This window comes from Micromys minutus, assembly GCF_963924665.1.
Source record: "Micromys minutus genome assembly, chromosome: 11".
NCBI classification, from domain to species: Eukaryota; Metazoa; Chordata; class Mammalia; order Rodentia; family Muridae; genus Micromys; species Micromys minutus.
In genome coordinates, this window is record NC_137980.1 from 51,133,378 (window position 1) to 51,154,117 (window position 20,740).

Sequence of the window (20,740 nt, forward strand, 5' to 3'; positions counted from 1 at the left end):
TGCTCAAATGAGACCTGATCAAGAGCAGTACATGACCCAAAACCACTTCATAGGGCCAACAACTAGGGCCTGTTCCCCAATCAGGGCTCCCAAGACACTACTAGGCACTAAAAGGCCATACTACCTACCTACCAGAAATATCTAATCCACAGCACATGAATAGCATGTATCCTAGGATAGTCACAATAAAATATAAACTTGTTTAAGACATAATAAGATTATTTAAAAACAAAAACTTCTAGGAGGAGCTGTGCAGATGACTAAATCATGTAATCAAGTCAAAGAAATAGGCAATGCCAGTCACAGTAGCATGCACCTTTAATCTCAGCATGTAGGAGGCAGAAGCAGGTGGGTCTCTGAGTTTAAGGTCAGCTTGATCTATATAGCAAGTTCCAGGCCAGACAGAGCTACACAATGACTCCATATCTTAAAAAGGGAAAGAACAAAAAAGCAAAAAAAAAAGGGGGGGGGGGTACAATTGATATCATCCCAGGCACAAGATCAATGAACACCCAGGAACGACTTGTGACCATTCAGGAAAACCTTGCTGAGATCTCTGGATAGGCAGGTGTAAACTACAGGACATGCAGTCCCAGAACTCTAGAGCCTTGCAAACTTCAAGCCTTGGCTCTATGTTCTTTGTGTTTATTCATGTTCATTCTCTCCTGTGAGCTTAATTTCTCAACTATAAAACAAGGATGAGTTTGATGGTAAGAACCTCTCTCCCCTCCTGTGACAACTATGAGATGTGCAGATTCAACTAGGTATAGCGGCATGGACCAACACTAGAGAGGCAGAGGCAATGAAAGCATGAATTCTAGGACAACCCAGACTATACAGTAAGACCCAGTCTTAAAAGCAACGTGTGAAAACACTTAGCATAGTGCCTGTCACAGAGAAGATCAGTAAGTGGCTCTATTACTGCTCAGCAAGTCACTCTGAAAGAAGTATACCATTAACCCCTCCACAGACAATACAATGAATATGATGAGAAAGAAGTCAGATCCTGCACAGATAGGCCTATCTTCCTTTTATTTCCCTTTATGTAAATTTGTTCACATAGTACTAACCTCCCCATACTCCAAATGTAGATTCAGTTACAGCAGAAAGAAGATATAAAAAAGAACCACTTTTGCAGAGACCTGGTAAGACCTTTTCCATAGCATTTCTTGTGGGAAACACAGGCTCTGGGCACAGGCCCAAAACAGACAAAACTAGAGGAAAAAAGGGGATCATGTGACCTAGAAACTTGCACTCATCCTTAACTCCAGCATGTAGGAAGAACCTACACAAGAACTGTTGCAAGTTCAAAGCCAGCCTGGTCTAGACAGTTAAGTCTCAGACCAGTCTGGGCAAAATAAGACCAACAGGAAGGAACCTATCTTGTTGCTAATGCTAGCCACTTGTAGTTTCTTCAGTGAGAAAGCCTTGTGAGCAGTTGTATTCCATAGGGTGAAGGTCATTTGACTTTGGGCATGGCAGTACATGCTGGTAATCCAACTCCAAGGAAGACTGAGGCAGAAGGAGTAGTTAAGTCCAAAAATTCAAGGCCAACCTCAGAAAGCTGCAAAGAGGAGTCAAACAGCCCCAGACAAATTAGGCCTAAGGTCAAATCACCGAAGATGACTACACGCACATAGACACACATGACTTTCTGAACACAGAATGCGATCCTTCATTTCTATATAAACTGAGTTGGAGGTCTAGTTGGGCATAGTGGCCCACATTTGTGACCTTAGCACTTGAGACAAGACAATTGCTATGAGCTCAAGGCCATCCTTGGCTGCAGTGAGAACAGGCTACCCAGGAGTTAAGTGAGATCAGGTGGGTAAAAGGATTTTATAGTCCCAGCACTCTGGAGGTGAAATGAAGGCAGTCAAGGGGATCCTCAACCACACAGTATGTTCAAAACCAACTTGGCTACAGGAATCTACCTCAAACAAAGAAACACACCCCAAAGACCCATTATCAATGACAAGTACTGTTCTCTCTCTTTTCCAAGTGGTAACCAATTTCCCTAAGAAACTCTTAAGTTATTAATCATGCCAGACCCCCCATGATAGTAAATGCTGCTCCCCCACTCTGCCTACAGTCCCCACAGTCTACTCAGCCTCAGAAAAACCCCCAAGGAAGTTAAAAGCAGTAAGAAAGTTAGGCCGAAGATGAATGCACAAGCTGTTTTTCCCTGGGTTCTGCTTCCTCCCAGCAGCTTGGACTAGACAGAGTAGCTCAGAGGAAGTTGAAAGGCACCCTGCCAGCAGAGCTCCACCTCCTCCTCAAAACCAACTGAGGCCGGTAGAGAAACCCAGGATAGGAAGGTAAAGAAAGTCAAGAACTTGGAATATAGCTCCAGGGTAGAATAGAACACTGTCCAGGCAGCAGGGAAGCCTTGAGTCTAGTTAATACCCAGGACTGAAAAACCAAGGTGAAAGGAGCAAAGGAAGAAAAGGGGGGCAAGCTGGCATATGCCTGTAATCCAGATGAAGCTAAAGCAGGAGAACTACAGGTTCCAGAGGCAGACTTGGTCTCAGAACGAAACCAGACAGACAAGTTGAGCACAAGCCCACAAGCGCTCCTTACTCTGCCAGCCCCAAAGACAACATCTAAGAACCAGTGGACAGGGGTGACACTGCTCCACTTCCATAACTTTCCCAGAATGCCTTGCTGGCCTCCCACTTCAGGATTTAGCCTACTCTCTCCATATATATATAGCCCACTCTCACCCTCCCTCTTTTAATCAATCAGTCTCAAGAACCAGCAAGGCTTTCAGCAAAATATAAACAGGCCTCAGCAGAGATCTCCACTCAGTCTCCATGTCCTTCAATGACCACCTCATGAGCCCATGGCCTCAAGACTCCTTCCTATAAGCTAGCTCATGAGGAAACAACTGAAAGGACTTGGCCTTTTAATTTGCAAAGTATTAGTTGCCCCAGTTACTTTATTATTGTTTGACTCATGTTGTGTCTTTCCTGAGCCAGTTTCACTCTGTAGTCCAGTGGCCTCTAACTCAGTATGTAGCCAAAAGCTGACTGCATCTTGGGATCATCTAGTTCTAGTCTAACCCCCCAAGGCATGTGCTATTATGCCCAACTGTAGTTGCCCCAAATTAAAAGCTGTTTAAAACTTCTAATTAACTATAGTCAATAATATTTCCAATGGTTGTTTATTCCTTAATGACTTCAAATGTATTTCACACCCACACCCCCTCCGTATTAGGATTGGTCTAATCCGTCCTGCTCTTGCACCATGTCCTCTATCCCACTGTACACTGGCTTCATTCTGCCATACTAGGTCTTCTGGTTGTTGTAATGATGCCAAGCTCAGGGTTCTGCAAATACTACATGTAAAATGTCAGTTCCTAAGCCTTCTGTCCCCTCTATGAAGCCAGCCACCCCTCTACTTTTCTAAGAAATCACTTGCCTCCCCACAAAGCTCCAAAATCCTCTTCCTCTGTCTGCCCCTGCTTGCCTCTGTGTACCTGGTCCCAGTCCCTCCACTCCAGTTCTCCCTCCCAGGAACTCTCCAGCACTAAAACAGAAGATGTCCCCTGCTACTAACTGCTGCTGTTACTTCAAAAGTGACCCATAGAACTCCCCCAAATTTTCTCCCCAGCTGAAGGGCTGGTGCTCCCCAAAAGAGCACCTCCAGTGAATCTTACTGGAGGGAAGAACATGACTTGATCGTCCTATAGCAATAGGCCCTTTATGAACCTAAAGTACACTTGGCTACAAAAGCCAGTAAATGAAGAAAGACCATCTTGAAAACAAGAATCTGGAGCGGCAGAATGCATCTTGACCTAACTATTTCTATTTCAAAGAGGACTTGTGGTGTTTTAATATATGAGCTTTTCCCCCAAAACAAGCTATTCATATTTGTGAAAAACGCTAATTAGAGATGTAATTTTGAAATATATAATATATATTAATATATAAGACATAATTTAGTGAAAAATAGAACTATGGAACTATCCAAATGCACTTCACATGAACTGGAAAATCAGTAATTGCTTAGCTAGCTCAAAAGATGAAACGTCACTTTGGAGGTTTCTTTAGACAATGTCAACCACTTCCAGATAAAAATTAATCATCCCAATAAAAACAAATGAACAACCTCATGGAATGAAAAATCAGTGTGGGTATGCATGACTTTAACCCCAGCACAGGAGGCAAAAGCGAACAGGATCTCTATGAGTTCTGTAACAGCCAAGGGTTCATAGTGAGACTCTGTCTCAAAAATCAAACCAACAAAAAACCCATAACAACAACCACGACAAAACCAACAACAAAAGGGCCAGTGTTGGTCGTTGTTGGTTTTCTGTTTTCTTTTGATTTGCAGTGCTTGGTATTGGTTCAGGGCTCCGTGCATGCTAGGCCAGTACTCTATCACCTTATCTCCTTGACCTGACATAATGGGACTCTGACTGCCCAAAACATTCACTTCAGAGATCAGGGCCACACACCCAGACATCCTGCTAGAATATGCTAAGGAAACACATTGTGTGGACCCAGAGTCCTTCTGATCATACAGACCAATCCCCCATACCACTCCCTTGTACTCATAAAAAATTCATCTTCTCAGATCAAATCCCTGCCCTGTCTTCCCACATGTTCAAAACTGCTAGGCAACCACATGCAGGATTCCCATCTCAGCATCTCAATTTCTACCCTAGTCACCTTGTATCCAAAGCATATGTTCAAATGTTTGTTGATGTTTAATTTGTAAACTGTTCACAAATAAAATAAACAATGAATGGTATCTATTTCACCAAAATATCAAGAAATTCTAGAGAGAAAGAACCCACGGATCTCTCAGCAGGATCCATGGTGCTTAGCTGAAGAAATAATGACTGGAGTTTAGTAGCAAAGAATGAGTCTCCTCCCTCCCTCTCTTGCTTTCTTTTGATGTTGGAGGATGAACCTATAGGAAATTCCCTCCCTCATATCCAGCTTTCTTTCCAGTTATAACCTTTTCCTAGTGATAGACATATGCCTAGTATCAGCTGAAAAAAATATTGCTAGGTAATACATCCTGATACATTATTGAGCACTCATACTATAAAATTCCCCTGTGGCAGAATCAAAAACAACCACAACCGAACACCTTACCATCCTTGTTCACAGCAGTGACTCTGGCTGGATAAAACCGACAGTCAGACCAACAAGCAAGCACTTGCTGGTTTATTTGAAATTCCTATAAAAAAATAAAAAATAAACGTCCATTACTGACTGATTTTCCCAGGGAGCACGTTACAGCACAACTCATAAAAGCAGCTGGGTGCATGAGAATGGTAGGGGCTGGACAGTGCGGGACTCAGTGATCCGAACAGGAGCATCACTAAGGCAGAAGTGAGTCAGCTTTAGCCACACAAAAAGATTCTTTTCCAAAAGTAAATGAAGGGCTGACTGACAAGATGGCTTGGCGGATGAGGGTGAGTACTGTTAGGCCTCACAGCCTGAGTTCTATCTCCAGGACACACGTACTACAAAAGGGACAACTCTTGCAAGTCTTCCTCTGATATCTAAAACCCATGCATGTAAGTACACGTGTACACACACACACACACACACACACACACACACATTAAGGAAAAAAGATGGGTCAAGCAAGATGACTCAACAGACGACTTTTACTCCCCCCCAAGCCTGACAACCAAAATTCAATTCCCAGGACCCATAAGGTGGTAAGAACCAACTTCTTAACGAGTTCTGTACATATATATCACACATAAACAAACATCATTTTAAATTAAGAAATAATAAAACTTGGGGCTGAATAAATGGCTCAGCAGTTATGAATACTTGCTGTTCTTCCATAGGACTGGGATTTAGAACCCAGCACCAAAACTGTCTTAATTTCCAGGGGATCTAATAATCTTGTTTGGCTATGTCAAGCACAAAGCACATGTCTGTCTGTCTGTCTGTCTGTCTGTCTGTCTCTCTCTCTCTCTCTCTCTCTCTCTCTCTCTCTCTCTCACACACACACACACACACACACACACACACACACACACACACACACCCCACATGCTCTAAAATCAGATCAAGGACAGTAGACTAGAATAGGCTATTAAGATGCAAAACGGTTCTGAAGTTCAGAATAGGGAACCAAATAAGAAGGCTAGGGCGAGAGAGGTTAAGAGCACTCACTTCTGGGGCTAGAGAGATGGTTCAGGGGTTAAGAGCACTGACTGCTCTTCCAGAGGTCCTGAGTTCAAATCCCAGCACCCACATGGTGGCTCACAACCATCTGTAATGGGATCTGATGCCCTCTTCTGGTGTGTCTGAAGATAGCTACAGTGTACTCATAAAATAAACAAACAAATCTTTAAAAAAAAAAAAAAAAAAGAGCACTCACTTCTCTTGCAGAGGACCTGAGTTCAGTATCCAGCACCCACATGGTGGCTCATAACCATCTATAACTGCAGTTACAGGAGATCTGATGCCCTCTTCTGACCTCCAAAACGCATCAAATAACATATACGCAGGCACAACACCCGTTCGCATAACAGTAAAGAAATCAATCTAAAAATAGTAGCTGGGCATTCAGCATTCAGAAAACAGAAGCAGGAGGATCCAAAAACAAAGAAACAAAACAAGAACCTAAGAACTAAGAGAAGCTAAGCTGGGGAGGTCTAGGTAGGCATAGGACAACATCTAAACAATCTTCCACTACCTGGTATTCATAATGAAAGGGAATCTAAGAGTCCTGAGCCAACAGAATATACCTATTTTAGGAGCTGGAAATGAGGCTACTTCATCTTCGGGAAAGCAGCGTTCAGGGCATTTCCTGCCACCCACACTGCTGCTAGGTCCCTGACCAAGGGAGGCACTCGTGCACCTCCTATGAGCCATGCTGTTCTCAGCACAGATGACCACGCAGTGATCAAATGGAACAGTATTCAACCATCCTAAACTAGAAGGGAAAAAGGGCAAAACAGAAAGGCCATTTAGAGTTCAAGTTCCTCTGTGAGGTTAGAATGGAAACTAGAATCCAGGCTGAGGCAGATCCCAAAGCAAGGGCTACCACAGATGCCTCAATGTCTGATTTAACTAAAGTAAAGGTTGGGTGTCATTTTAAAAGCAATTAAAGCTCTAAGAGCAATAATGATATTTAGAAAAGCTGAAACAATCATACCAAGTCCAAGTCCTCCAGGACTCAACAAACTATATAAAATATCTCAGGATCCACATATAAAATGACTGCATAAGAGCCAAAGCTTAGCACAGCAAATGATCGTCCAAGCTACCTTCTTTACACGCACTATTCTAGACACAGTGGGTCTGGATTCTAATCATTCATTCGTTATTCAACAATTTGGTAGAGAAATAGTTTTGTTTATTGTTGGTTTTAAGATGGGTCTCATCATGTAGCTGTGGTTGGCCTGGAGCCTGTTGTGTAAAGCAGGCTGGCCCGGATCTCCAGCACACATTCTAGGGCTGCGGTAACAGCTTTGCTGCTTTGGTTTGGTTATTCAGTTTTGACCTCTGTTCCTCCTGTTCCTCCACACCCTCAGGGAGCATCTATCATTCCTGGTATGGGAGAAATGCTGGTGGTAGATTAAGACAAGGTCTTACTTTGTAGCATAGGCTAGCTTCAAACTCAGAGCAATCTGTGAATCTTGGCCTCCTAAGAACTAGGATGAGCCACCATACCTGGTTTATTATACAAGTATTTCCTAAAGATCTACTATTCACCCTGTAGTATTTTGAACACTAGGGAAACAGCAGTCTCTAAGAGACATAAGATCATATTCATAAGGATGAAAGCCCAATGAAGTTAGTTTATGAACTATTATATCAATTGCATCAAACAGGTGAAAACTGAACTCTTAAGGAGCCCTAGTCCACAAAGGCGGAAGGAGGGTTAACACCACAGGCCAAGGCAAGGATTGTTCTCCAGTGGGTACTGAGTTGTCCACTGAAGATCAAAGCCTAGCATGAACTCCTGCAGCAGATCAGCCTTATTCATTACAGAACTCCAGGGGTTTGCTACTCACAGAAGATCCATCCTCGTCATGTAAACCCTCTTTCCTCAGCTGTATCTTTTCTAAAGGACGCAGATAAGGACTGTCCCAGCAAAACCACTCATCGTAACGATGGTTCCAACGCTTGAAATGGATGAGGACTCTCCCTTCTTCGTAGTCAATGTCTTCAATATGAGCTGGATACCTGAGTCAGAAAAAAAGATAAATTATTACTTTAACGCCTATTCAAAATAGTCAAGCCTCTTCCCACAGAGCATAATTATTAAAGTATTTAAGACCTTTTTTAAATTTTTTTTCCTATTTGTTTTTAAGGATTTATTTGTATGAATGCTTTGCATGCATATATGTTTGAGTACCACTTCTGTGCCTATTGCAGCCCACAGAAGTCACAAGTAGGAATGGGACTCCCTGGGATTGGAGGTACAGATGGTTTTGAGCCACCATGTGGGTGCCAAGGAATAAAATGCTAAGGAATAAAAGCAAAGGTTCTCTGGAAAAGCTGCCAGTGAGCTTAACTGCTGAGGTAAGCATCTCTCTAGCATCAAAGTCCTGCCACTTTAAAACCAGGCATTGGGGTAGAACTGGCCGCAATGCCAGCACTCAGGGACTAAGGCAGAGAGATTACTGCAAATATAAGGCCAGGCTAACGAGCTTTGTGAATACTGTCTCAAAAAGACAAAAAGCAAAACTAAACCCCTTAACACTTTGTGATCCTGTATAATTGGATCCAATAAATTATAGATGATAACAGACCTGGGTTCAAGTGTCATGGGCCATGGCTAACACACATCTATATTGCAGAGCCTGGCAGGTTAAAGCAGGAGAAAGTGCCATGAATCCCAGACCAACCTGGACTAGAGACCCTGTCTTCAAACAAAAAAGGTCTTGATCTGGAGCTAGTGAGATGGCTCTGTAGGTAAAAGCACTTGCCACACAGACTGACAATTCCAAGTTCCATACTGAAAGGAAAGAATAAACTTCAAAAGTTGTCCTCTGACTTCTTTGTGCATGCTGACAGGGCACACGTTCAGATTTTGTAAAAGATCAACAGAGCCCTTTCTTAGGTGATCAACTTTTCAGAGCCTGAGTTCACTCATGTGAAGTCGGTCAGAGTAACAGTTACAAGAGGTGACATATACACAAGCCCATAAACTATAACAAGCCTAAAACATGGGCTAGTTTTGTTCAGTTTTGTTTGTGGTTTCTTTGTTTTGTTTGTGTGTTTGGTTGGTTGGTTGGATGGTTGGTTGGTTTTCTAAGACAGGATCTCATATGGCCCATGCTAGCTTCAAACATTATGTTGGTAAAAATTACCTCAAACTGCCTCTACCTTCCGAGTAGGAGGATTACAGTGACTGCCAGCACCAGCAGCTGTTCTTGAGCATTTGAAACCATATAATGAAGTACTGTGCAAATACTGAAGAGAACAAAGCGATTCCTCATGTACTGGGGTACCACGATCAACACTATGGAGGATACACTGCTACAGAAAGTATTTATGTTTTTATTACATTTTATTAATTGTATGTGTACAGGTATGCCACTGCACATGGGGATATCAGGGGACAACTTTTGCAAGTCAATTCTCTCTTAACAGTGTGTGGATCGCAGGTACAGAACTCAGGACATCAAGCTTGCCAGCAAGTGCCTTGACCTGCTAAGCCACCTCACATTATTCATGTTTGAAGTTTTCTGTTGTTGTTTTATTTGTTTGATTGTTTGGAGACAGAGTATTACTATGTAGTCCTGGCTGAACTTGAACTCACAGAGATCTGCCTACCTCTGCCTCCAGAGTGCCAGGATCCAAAGCGTGTGCCACCACAAACAGCTATTATTTTTTAAAGGAAGGTGAATATGTACTAACTATCTGGAAGGATGCAGGACTGTGGCCAGTTCAGCCTATGCTGTGTCAATCTCTAGTCCACTCTTTCTAGATTAAGTTGGGAAAACAAGCAACATTCCCTTGTTCCCTTCCAATAAGCAATCAAGGTGACAGACCCACAGTTTAGTGATCAGACTAACCACTCACATGTAAATCAGAATTTGTTCAAATGCAGCTGCTGACTGAATAGCTTGACCTTTGACACCAGAGCACTGAGGATGTGGCTGCTGCTCTCCCACAGCAAATATCTAGCCACCAGTAACACCAGTCTTAAAGAGAAGTGGTAGGAGTGGCAGTGACTTCCCATCTGCCAAGGCTCCACTAATAGCCCTTGAAACTGGTTCTTCAAAGACGGCATCCTTGAGTCTCACTACTCCAATCCTTCCCTGTTTTACAGGAGCCTGATTCCCTGCGTTCAATCTTTGTATGACTAAAATACTCAAGAGAGGCTGAGCAGAGTGGCACACTCCTGTAATCCTAGCACGCATAAGGCAGAAGACTGGGAATGATAGGCCAGCCTGGAGCTATATAGTAAATACTCATCCCCTAAAAAGGTAGTATAGTAGCATACACCTATAATTGCAGCACAGGGACCACTGCAAATTCAAGGCCATGTATTTATTGCATATCGAGATCTGGTCTGGAGAGATGGCTCAGCAATAAAGGTGCCTGCCACCAAGAAGCCTGATGCTGAGCTCAATCCCTGAAAGCTACATGATAGAAGGAGAATCAACTCCTACAAGTTGTTCTCTGACCTCCACATGAATGCCATCCTGTGCATGCATATACAAACAAATAACTGTTTAATATGACGTAAAGCAAAATCCTGTCTGAAAACAAAACAAAGTTGGATGTGGAAGTGTGAATCGGTAACCTGTACTGTGGGATAGACAAGGACACCCTTAACAACATAGCAAATTGGCAACCATACTGGGCTTGATGGAGACTCTGAGAGGAACTGGAGAACTGGATTAGCAGGAAAAGATCATCCTCCTCTTGCAGAAGACCCAACTTTGGTTCCCAGTACCAACACTAGGTGGCTCAAAACTGCCAGGAGCTCCAGCACCAAGAAATCCAATACATTCCGGGCTCTGAAGGCAGCTACACTTGTTCACATGTGCACACAGACACACAGACACATAAGTAATTGTGGTGGTTTGAATAGCAATAGTCCCCATTGGGAGTGGCACTACTGGAGGTGTGGTCTTGTTGGAAGAAGGATGTCACTGTAGAGGTGAACTCAAGCTATACCCAGTATGGTACATATTCTCCTTTTGCTGCCTGTGGATCAGAACTCTCAGCTACCTTTCCAGCACTGTATCTGCCTACATGCTACCTTGCTTCCTGCCATAATAATAATGAACTGAACCTCTAAAACTGTAAGTCAGTTCCAATTAAATGTCTTCTTTATAAGAGTTGCCTTGATCATATAAAAAAAAAACAAATACAAAAAAAACCTTAACTAAGACAGTAATTAAATAAATTATTTTTATTTTATATGTATGGGTATTTTGCCTGTATGCACATCTGCCTGTGTGCATCACATGCATAGCATGGATGCCAGAAGAGGGTACTAGATCTTCTGGAACTGAAGTTATAGTCATTATCTGCCATATGGATGCTGGGAATTTAACCTTGGTTCAATGAAAGAGCAGCCAGTCTCTTAACTAGTGAGCGATCTCTCCAACCACAATTTAAACTTTTTTTTTTTTTTTTTTTTGAAACAAAACTTACAATGTAGACCTGTCTGGCCTAGAATGTGCTATGTAAACCAAGCTGGCCTCAAACTCATAGTTTTTGCTGTTGTTATACTATTGTCAGACTGGTCTTGAACTTACAGACTGCCTCCCTAGTGTTGGAATTGCAAGAGTGTATTGTGCTGGGATATTCCAACTGTTTACACACCTAAAGAAAACCCTCCAGAAAGCTACACAGTATCCAACATTTCTTAAAAGTGTCCTCTGATCCCCAGGCACTCACAAATAGTTTTTTTTAAAAAGCTGCTCCTGGGGCTGGAGAGATGGCTCAGTGGTTAGAGCACTGACTGCTCTTCCAGAGGTCCTGAGTTCAATTCCCAGCAACCACATGGTGGCTCACAACCATCTGTAATGGGATCTGATGCCCTCTTCTGGTGTGTCTGAAGATAGTAACAATGTGTGTGTGTGTGTGTGTGTGTGTGTGTATAAAATCTTTAAAAAAAAAAAAAAAAAAAAAAAAAAAAGCTGTCCCTGGCCCAGGATGTGCTGGCCTATAAGGACTCCAGGGAGTTCTCTAAGGGGGTCACTATATGTTTTATGGAATCTAGACCATTTTTATCGAACTACCTAACTCAATCCCATAAACGGGTGACAAGAAAAGCCTGACAGCCTGACACAGTGGTTCCCACCTGTGATCCTAGCACTCAGGAGGCTGAAGCAAGAAACTAACACAGTGTAGCCCAGCCTGGGCTTTATAATTTAGAAGGGAAAAGAAGGGGGAAATAGAAGGAGGATAAGAAAAGGAAAGAGAAAGAAAATGAGAAAGAAAAAGAAAAAAAAGGAAAATAAGGACATAAAAACGTCAAGATGCCAGATCACCACTGTGTAATTAACAACTATCAAAACAATTGCTTGAGATTAACCACATGTATAATCTCTTTCCAACAGTCCTTGCAATGACTTCAAAATGTCTGCAAGCTTAAGATAAGCAAAGCTTTGTTAACTGTTAACTTTAAAAGTATGAATGAAAAAGCTCCCTTCAATGAAACCCAAAGATTTGACAAACATGCCCAGCATAAAAAAACTCATCTTAAAGAGGACTAAAAAGGAGAGACGGCCTCAGGGTTTACCCCTACTTCTAAGAGAATGTAATCCTCAGTGTAGGAATCAAGCTCGGTAAGATTCTACAATCCTTCACAGTTTAATTCTTCCACTTAGGACCAAAGCAGAAAAATAATCTAGTAACTCCACTACCATTCCCAGTAGGATCCCTGTCCCCAAATCTTCCTTCTTTATACAAAATTCTTTTTCTTTCTGCTGACTCGTAAGTCGTCTCCCCACATGTATAACTATTATGTTTATGTTGTGTGTGTGTGTGAGTGAGTGAGAAAGAGAGAGAGAGAGAGAGAGAGAGAGAGACAGAGAGAGAGAGAGACAGAGAGACAGACAGACAGACAGACAATATAAGCTTTCTTCAAAGAAAGCACGGTTTTAAGACATAGCCTATGATACTAACATATATGCAGTGGACTTTCAATACAAATGTGCCAAACTGACCCTATTTCCTGGCACTCCAGGGACAAGAAAATAACTGACCTCAAAGTCAGGCAGAACAGAACAACCAGCCCCAACCACCACTCAAGCCTGTTCATCCACATCAGTTCTAATTCTGACCTTAAGCCAGTACTGAGAACAGACTGTGAGGAATCATCTAGACCATAAAGGAGGGCCACAGAGAGCAAAGGAATTCTCTGAACATATCCACCTCTTCGATGTATCGGACCTCACTCCAGTGGAAGGCAGGACCTGTGAAAACAGGTGCATACTCCTGCCTTCAAAAGTCGGGTCTGATTGTCCTCTGCTTAAATGACTGTGGCAGAAGGAATGCTGTGAGACTTCCAAATCATACAAAAGTTCTGTTGGCGCTAGTTAGACTCTCAACAGTTAAAAACAGTAAGCAGCTTATGCTTTTCCAGAGGACCCAGGTTTAATTTCTAGCACCCGCAGCTCACAACCATCTGTAACACCAATTCCAGGGGATCTGACAGCCTCTGTAGCCCCCAGACACATACGTGACAAGGTACACAAACATACATGCAGGAAAAACACTCACAAAGATCAAATGAATGAATGAATGAACAAATGAGTAAATGAATAAATAAATGGTCTGCACAGTTTATTGTATATAAATTTATAGCTGAGATAATTTCCATCTCGCCAGCTAGGTGCCTTATACTGCCTAATTCTAACTATATATTTTACCATGAAATAAATAAATATAACTACATGCTTAAAATGGTTAAAATAGTGACCTCAGGCTGGTGAAATGGCTCAGTTGGTAAAGGTACTTACTGCCAAGCCTAACAACCTAAAAACCTAAATATTGAAAAGAAACAATCAACTTATTTTGGGAGATGGGGTAATGTTATTTGGGAGAGGAGGTTCTTGTTGTACAAGACCCTGGCTGGCCTCCTGCCTCTGCCCCTGAACAATGAGGTTACAGGTATGCACCACCACATCCAGCAACTTATGTGTATTTTACCATACACAATACTGCTGAGTTTGTCTATATGCTCTTGGGTTCCCATCATGGGAAATAACAGGTGCTATGTTCTGAAAACATTACTAGTTTCTATGGAAAGGCCTGTATGGTAGAGAACCAAGGTATCCTCTCAAAAACTCACAGCAAGCCCCCAACTCTATGACTAAGCCACTTGGAACTGCAAGCCTGAACCAGAACCTCCCAGGTAAGTTTCTCCTGAATTCTGACCCACAGAAACTTGGAGGATAACAAATGTTTAACCTTCTTTTAAACCTCAAACCACTAAACTCTAAGGAAACTTGTTACAGTATAATTAAGAACTAACAAAGTAGTACTTGCAGGATTCTGTGGTTTTCTAAAAGTAGAGACCTGGGATTTTCCCTTTAAGAAATACTTCTGAAAGCTACTGTATAAATCAACATACTTAGGTTCATCAAGGAAAGGAGAGAGCTGGAGAGACCCAAAGTTCCTGCCAAGTCCTGGGAAAGGCTGACTCCACAGACATGTCCAGAGGAGCAGGAATTGCCTGGTCCCATTCTGGGATACAATGTTGACTTGTTCATACTGTGGGCCACACGCTGTAGGAAGAATAGCTTGTTGCTCAGGCTTACCCCTCAGAGTAAAATAAAACTGCCTGTTACTATAAGCCTCTGGCTCACATTACAAGTGACAATGCTGGGTGGGGATCTGGTCCCAAGAGCCCACACATGCTCACACATGTACACACACACACACACACACACACAAACAAACACACACACACACACACTCACTCATGAACTAGAAATATTAACAAAACAGCAAGGAGAATGAAGACCTGGAAGGGAGGAGTTTCCTTCTGAATGCCTACTCCAGGGCTAAGGGTGGGGCCTAGTAAGCATGTGTTAGCATGTGTAACACCTTAAGCACCATCCCCAGTGCTGCCAAAACAAAAAGCAAGAGTATTAGGACCTACTCCAACTGGCCGAGTTGCCAGTTTATAATTACTGGAGTAAACAGCGATTTTGAAGTATTAATAACTTATGTAAACTGGGAATGGCAGCTCATAGTCCTAGTAGCACTAGAGAGGCTGAGAGAAGATTGCACAAGTTTCCCTATCTCAAAGCCAAACACACAAAAATCCTCAAGATGACTATGACTTAGCAGATAGAGGAAAGACTTGCTACCAAGCCTAACACCAGAGTGTGATCCCTGAAGCCCACATGGTAGAAGAAAATGATACCTATAAGCTGTCCTCTATAAACACACAATTTTTAATTTAATAATAACTATTATCTTCATCATCCTCATCATTTAAAAAACACAGCTGGGGGTTGGAGATATGGCTCAGTGATTAAGAGCACTGACTGCTCTTCCAGTGGTACTGAGTTCAAATCCCAGCAACCACATGGTGGCTCACAACCATCTGTAATAAGATCTAATGCCCTCTTCTGGTGTGTCTGGAGACAGCTACAGTGTACTTATATAAATAAAATAAATAAATATTAAAAAAAAAAAAAAAAAAAACAAAAACAACCCACAGCTGGGAATAGTGGTGAGTGTCTTTAGTCCCAGTACTTGGAAGGCAGAGTTTCAGGCCAGCCTGGTCTATGGAGTGAATCCCAAGCCAGTCAAGGCTATACAGTGAGACCAAGTCTAAAAAACAGAAACAAAAACATGCATATTCATGCCTTACTACAAGCTTTACCAAGGGCTCTGTAATAAGAAGTTTCACATGACTTCACCACAACCCCACAAGGACTATCCCATCACTATATCCATTTCACATTTGAGAGGGGAGAAAATCTCAGTGACAACAAGATCAGCATCTAACTCCAATAATCCCAAATCCATCCAAGAGACCTCTGCTCTTTTTAAACCATTTATTTTTAATTTCTGTGCATTGGTGTTTTACCTGCATTTACGTCTCTATGGGGTTGTCAGATTCCCTAAAATGGGAGTTGCAAGCACTTGTGAGTTACAGACAGTTGTGAGTTGCCATGTGGGCCCTAGGAATTGAGCCTCTGGAAGAGCACCTGGTACTCTTAACCACTGAGACATCTGACTAGCCCAAAGAGCACTGCTCTTGATCTGAACTCACATGTATGTAAACTAGTAGTGACACACCCATAGACAGTCTGCACTTTTAGCTCTCCAGTAGTGACAAATCCATAAAACAGCCTCCCCTCAACTATCTAGTAGTCTCTCTAGAGGCTAGCCCAAAATTTGTCTTTATTTTTTGCCCTAGGTTTGGGTATTAGACTGCTTCCAGATTGTTACTTATATAAATAGTCTTTTTGCAAACATACAGCAACTCACTGTGCTTCTGGATTAAGAGCCTGTCTATTCCTGGCTCAGACCACACAGCTGAAGCCAGAAATTTGGATGCACAAAAGCAACACTCCAAGGCACCAGCAACCTTTGCTGGAGGAAGAAAATGGGGATAGCAGATACATTTAGCAAAAAGAAAGGGCCAGCTAATAAACTTAGAAAAATTCTACTTGTTTTGGTGCCAGCCTTCCTTACACTTTACCACCTCCACTAATCAATACCTGATAGTTTCGATTCAGGAAGTGTCTTCATCTTTCCTCTCAGTCCCAGGCCACTCAGCTACCATGCTCAGGATACTACAGCAACCCCGGAGCCCCGCCCATCAATGCCCAGCAGAGGCCAGAGTTAGCACCGTTCAGTAAATACTAAGGAACTGAACAGACAGCATCAGTGTCCTGCTCTTGCCAGGGATCCCCTTCCAGCCGCTGCTCCCACCGTTCCCGTTTAGTGCTCATTCTCATATCCTCATGTTCAACTCTCAGCACCCACATGGTGGCTTATAATCACCCATAACTCCTGTTCTAGAGAATCCACCACCCTCTTCTGAACTCTAAGAGTACCACCTATGCATGTGGTGCACATACATAAACATCAAATAAAATAAGTCTTTAAAAATATCCTTTAACTTCTGGCCTCTCTCTATCCATCATAACTGCTGAGATATCAGCTATGTCAGACAGCCAGAAAAACACTTAAGAAACTGCTGGTGCTGTTAGGACTCACTTGAAATGCAGCACTTCACACAAGGCTTCCTCTGAGGAGGGAGGAGCTATGAAACTCAGTGAAGGGACAGTCTTCTGAGGGGTCCACTATAAGCTCAAGTTTAGTTGGCTGGTACAGAGGGGTATGTGTCTCAGTCAGGGTTTCTATTCCTGCACAAACATCATGGCCAAGAAGCAGGTTGGGGAGGAAAGGGTTTATTCCACTTACAATTTCCACATTGCTGTTTATCACCAAAGGAAGTCAGGACCGGAACTCAAGCAGGTCAGGAAGTAGGAGCTGATACAGAGGCCATGGAGGGATGTTGCTTACTGACTTGCTTCCCCTGGTTTGCTCGGCCTGCTTTCTTATAGAACCCAGGTCTACCAGCCCAGGGATGGCACCACCCACAATGGGCTGGGTCCTCTCCCCTTGATCACTGGTTGAGAAAATGCCTTACAGCAGGATCTCATGGAGGCATTTCCTCAAATGAGACTCCTTTCTCTATGATAACTCCAGCCTGTGTCAAGTTGACACAAAAGTAGCCAGTACAGTACTTGTATGAAAAAGTCATTAAGCCTTATCTTAAAATGAGTGTACTGGGGGCTGAGAAGATGGCTCAGCGGTTAAGAGCACCAACTGTTCTTCCAGAGATTCTGAGTTCCCAGCAACCACATGGTGGCTCACAACCATCTGTAATGAGATCTTATGCCCTCTTCTAGTGTCTAAAGACAGCCAGTGTATGCATATACAAAAAACAAATAAATAAATCTTGAAAAAAAATATGAATGTACTGATAATAATACCTCAATAAAGTCCTTTCTAAATAATCCTTTCATCTGACAGTCTTGTTATGCCATAGCCTAAGCTACTCTTGAACTTATAATCCTCATTCCTTAGCCTCTCCAAGAACTATGATTATAAGTAAACACCCAGCTCAATAAAGACTTTTTACAATAACATAAAAGTGTCAAGCAGGGAGTAGCAAGATGACTTAGGGAGAGAAAATGTTTGCTATCAAGCTTGATGACCCGAGTTCAGTTCTTACATGCTCAGACAGTAAGTAACTACTTCCTGACAGTTAGTTGTCCTCAGATCTTCACGAATACACACAAAAAAAATGAAAAGCCAAGCATGGTGGCACATGCCTGTAACTCTAACACTTAGGAGGTGTATACAGGAGGATCAAGAGTTTAAAGCTGGGGGATGGACAGTGGTTAGGAGCACTGACTGCTCTTCCTGAGTTCAAATCCCAACCACCACATGGTGGCTCACACCATCTGTAATAGGATCTGATGCCTCTTCTGGTGTGTCTGAAGACAGTGACAGTGTAATCACATACATAAATAAATAAATATTTTTAGAAAAAAAGAGTTTAAGGCCATTCTTTGCTACCAAGTCTATTCAAGGCTAGCCTAGGCTACATGAGACTGTCAAAAGACAGGTGGGGAGTGGTAAATACAAAACAAAGTAAAATAAAAGTCTACTTGAACAAAATGTAGTGGATCACAGTTGCAATAACACTCACTGAGGCAGAAGGAGCACAGGCCACAGAGGGAAACCCTAACTTAAAACAACTAACAAAACAATTTCTTTATCCAGTATCTTCCATCTGTAAAATGATATGAAACTTAATACCAAAAACATTTTATCAGGCTAGGAGACCACTCAATCAGTAAACTGTTTGCCATGCAAAAAGTACCCTGAATTCAGATCCCCAGTACTCAGGCATGTATGTGTACACTTGGATGGATGGATGGATTGATGGACGGACGGACGGACGGATAGATAGACAGATGGTCCCACCAACCAAACTCTCCACTTTTCAATTGTGGTCCAATGTGAAGGAACCAGGAAAACTTTACAGCGGAGAAACCCTACAGATGACCAATGTAAACAGCAGCAGTGGACACACAGATGTGGTAAGGGCTTCCTCCAGGAAATGTTAATCTACCATGAAGAAAGCATCCAACAATCCCGAGTGAATATCATTCTATGCATTCTGTCTTCCATGGTCTGATCCCTCCACTGAAATGTCAGCCTATCGAGACTGCCTGCCCTAAGCACCAACAGATCTGCATCTGGCAGTAACTGAACAACCGAACTTCAAAAGTCATCACTCTGAAGCTTCTTTAATTTCTATGAAATTAGCTGCTTTCCCCGACCCCAGCATTTTTACATGAACTTTGCCGAGTTTATCTCTTCACATTATAATTAATTAGAGGGACTTTGCTCTATATTCCAAGTTCAGGACTCAGCATGAGATCAAAAACATATCCCAGGGGCTGAGAGCCCAGTCTAGAATACTCAATACCCTAGTTCAAACCACAGGACCAACACACACACACAAACGTGTCAAATTTATACTAATGAGTAATGTATATCTAATCCCAGCACTCAGGAGGGCAGGAAGATCACTGTGAGTTTGAACCAGCCTAGGCTACAAGGGAAGTACCAGGCCTATCTAGCAAGACTATCTCAAAACTAACAATAAGCCAGGGCTAGAGATCACTCAGTGTAAAGTGTACCCCCTGCTCTTGCAGAGGACTGGGGTTTAGTTCCCAGCACCCACATCAAGTGGCTCACAACCCCAGCTTACAACCACCTCCCTAGTAACTCTGGTTCCAGAAGATCCAACATGCTTGTAGAGCACTGTACTCAGGTCCACACAAACCCACTCAAGCACATATATACATATAATAAAATATTTTAAAAATAATAATAAATAGCCATGCTGCTAGCACGCTTCTGAGGCCACACTACACATTACTGTTACTGTTTTCCTCATCCCATCCTCATGAACTAGAGCTCCAGCCCTTTTTACTTTTTGAGGCAAGGTCTTACTCTGTAGCACAGCTGGCCTCAAACTTCCAGCAATCCTCCAAACTCAGCTTCTTGAATACAAGGATTGTAAGTGTTCGCCATGGTGGCCAGATGAGAGCAGCTGTATTCAAATCCCAAATTCAAGCAGGGCAAGAAAGACAGTTCAAACCTCCAATCTTGGAAAGTCAAAGATGGAAGATCAAGAGGCATCCTTTGATGAGACCCTCAACACAAATAAATACCAAGTAGATCCCAAGCTTGCCTCTTACTAATTGTTACTTCATACAACTTCATTCAACACCTGTTTTGTTCCTGTTGCCTCACACTTAACATGAGCATAATAAAAGTAGCGAACTCAGAGTACTGTGAAGTGTTTGTTGCATGTAAAGCTTTTGGGTATAGGCTTGGCACAGAGTAAATCACTGAGCAAATGTTAGCGATTGGCAAAGCTAAGAACATAAGAAAATGATTAACAACACTTGACCAGTAAGGCTCACAGCAAATACTCTCAGAACTTCATCAAGGACCTTTATGTTTTGTCTTCATTCCTCAGCACCAGTGTAATGCCATCTGATATACATTTGTGGAAAATTCAGAAAAGAAGGCATTCCTTCCTTGGGGCTCCTCCCATTCTTCAGAGATCGTGCTCATTTTTCCATAACAAACCTATGTTCACTCCGCTCTCATATACACACAAGCATAAGCACACACAAAAACACAAACACACAAAATTCTTAGAAAAGATTACTTTAAATAATAAATACCTTCTTTTCTGAATTTTGAGAAAATTCTCTCTCATCCCA

At 42.4% G+C, this 20,740-nt stretch overlaps 1 protein-coding gene across 1 annotated transcript in view; it reads right to left on the reverse strand.

Moving 5' to 3' along the window:
* Positions 1 to 20,740, reverse strand: part of PHF20 (PHD finger protein 20) — an 88,377-nt gene that overhangs the window by 45,952 nt on the left and 21,685 nt on the right. Inside the window, exons 3-4 of the mRNA XM_080925015.1 lie at positions 7,997 to 8,168; positions 5,106 to 5,190 (exon numbers count right to left, since the gene is read on the reverse strand). Of these exons, the coding sequence (XP_080781141.1) occupies positions 5,106 to 5,190; positions 7,997 to 8,168 (257 nt within the window). The remainder of the gene's footprint in view (positions 1 to 5,105; positions 5,191 to 7,996; positions 8,169 to 20,740) is intronic.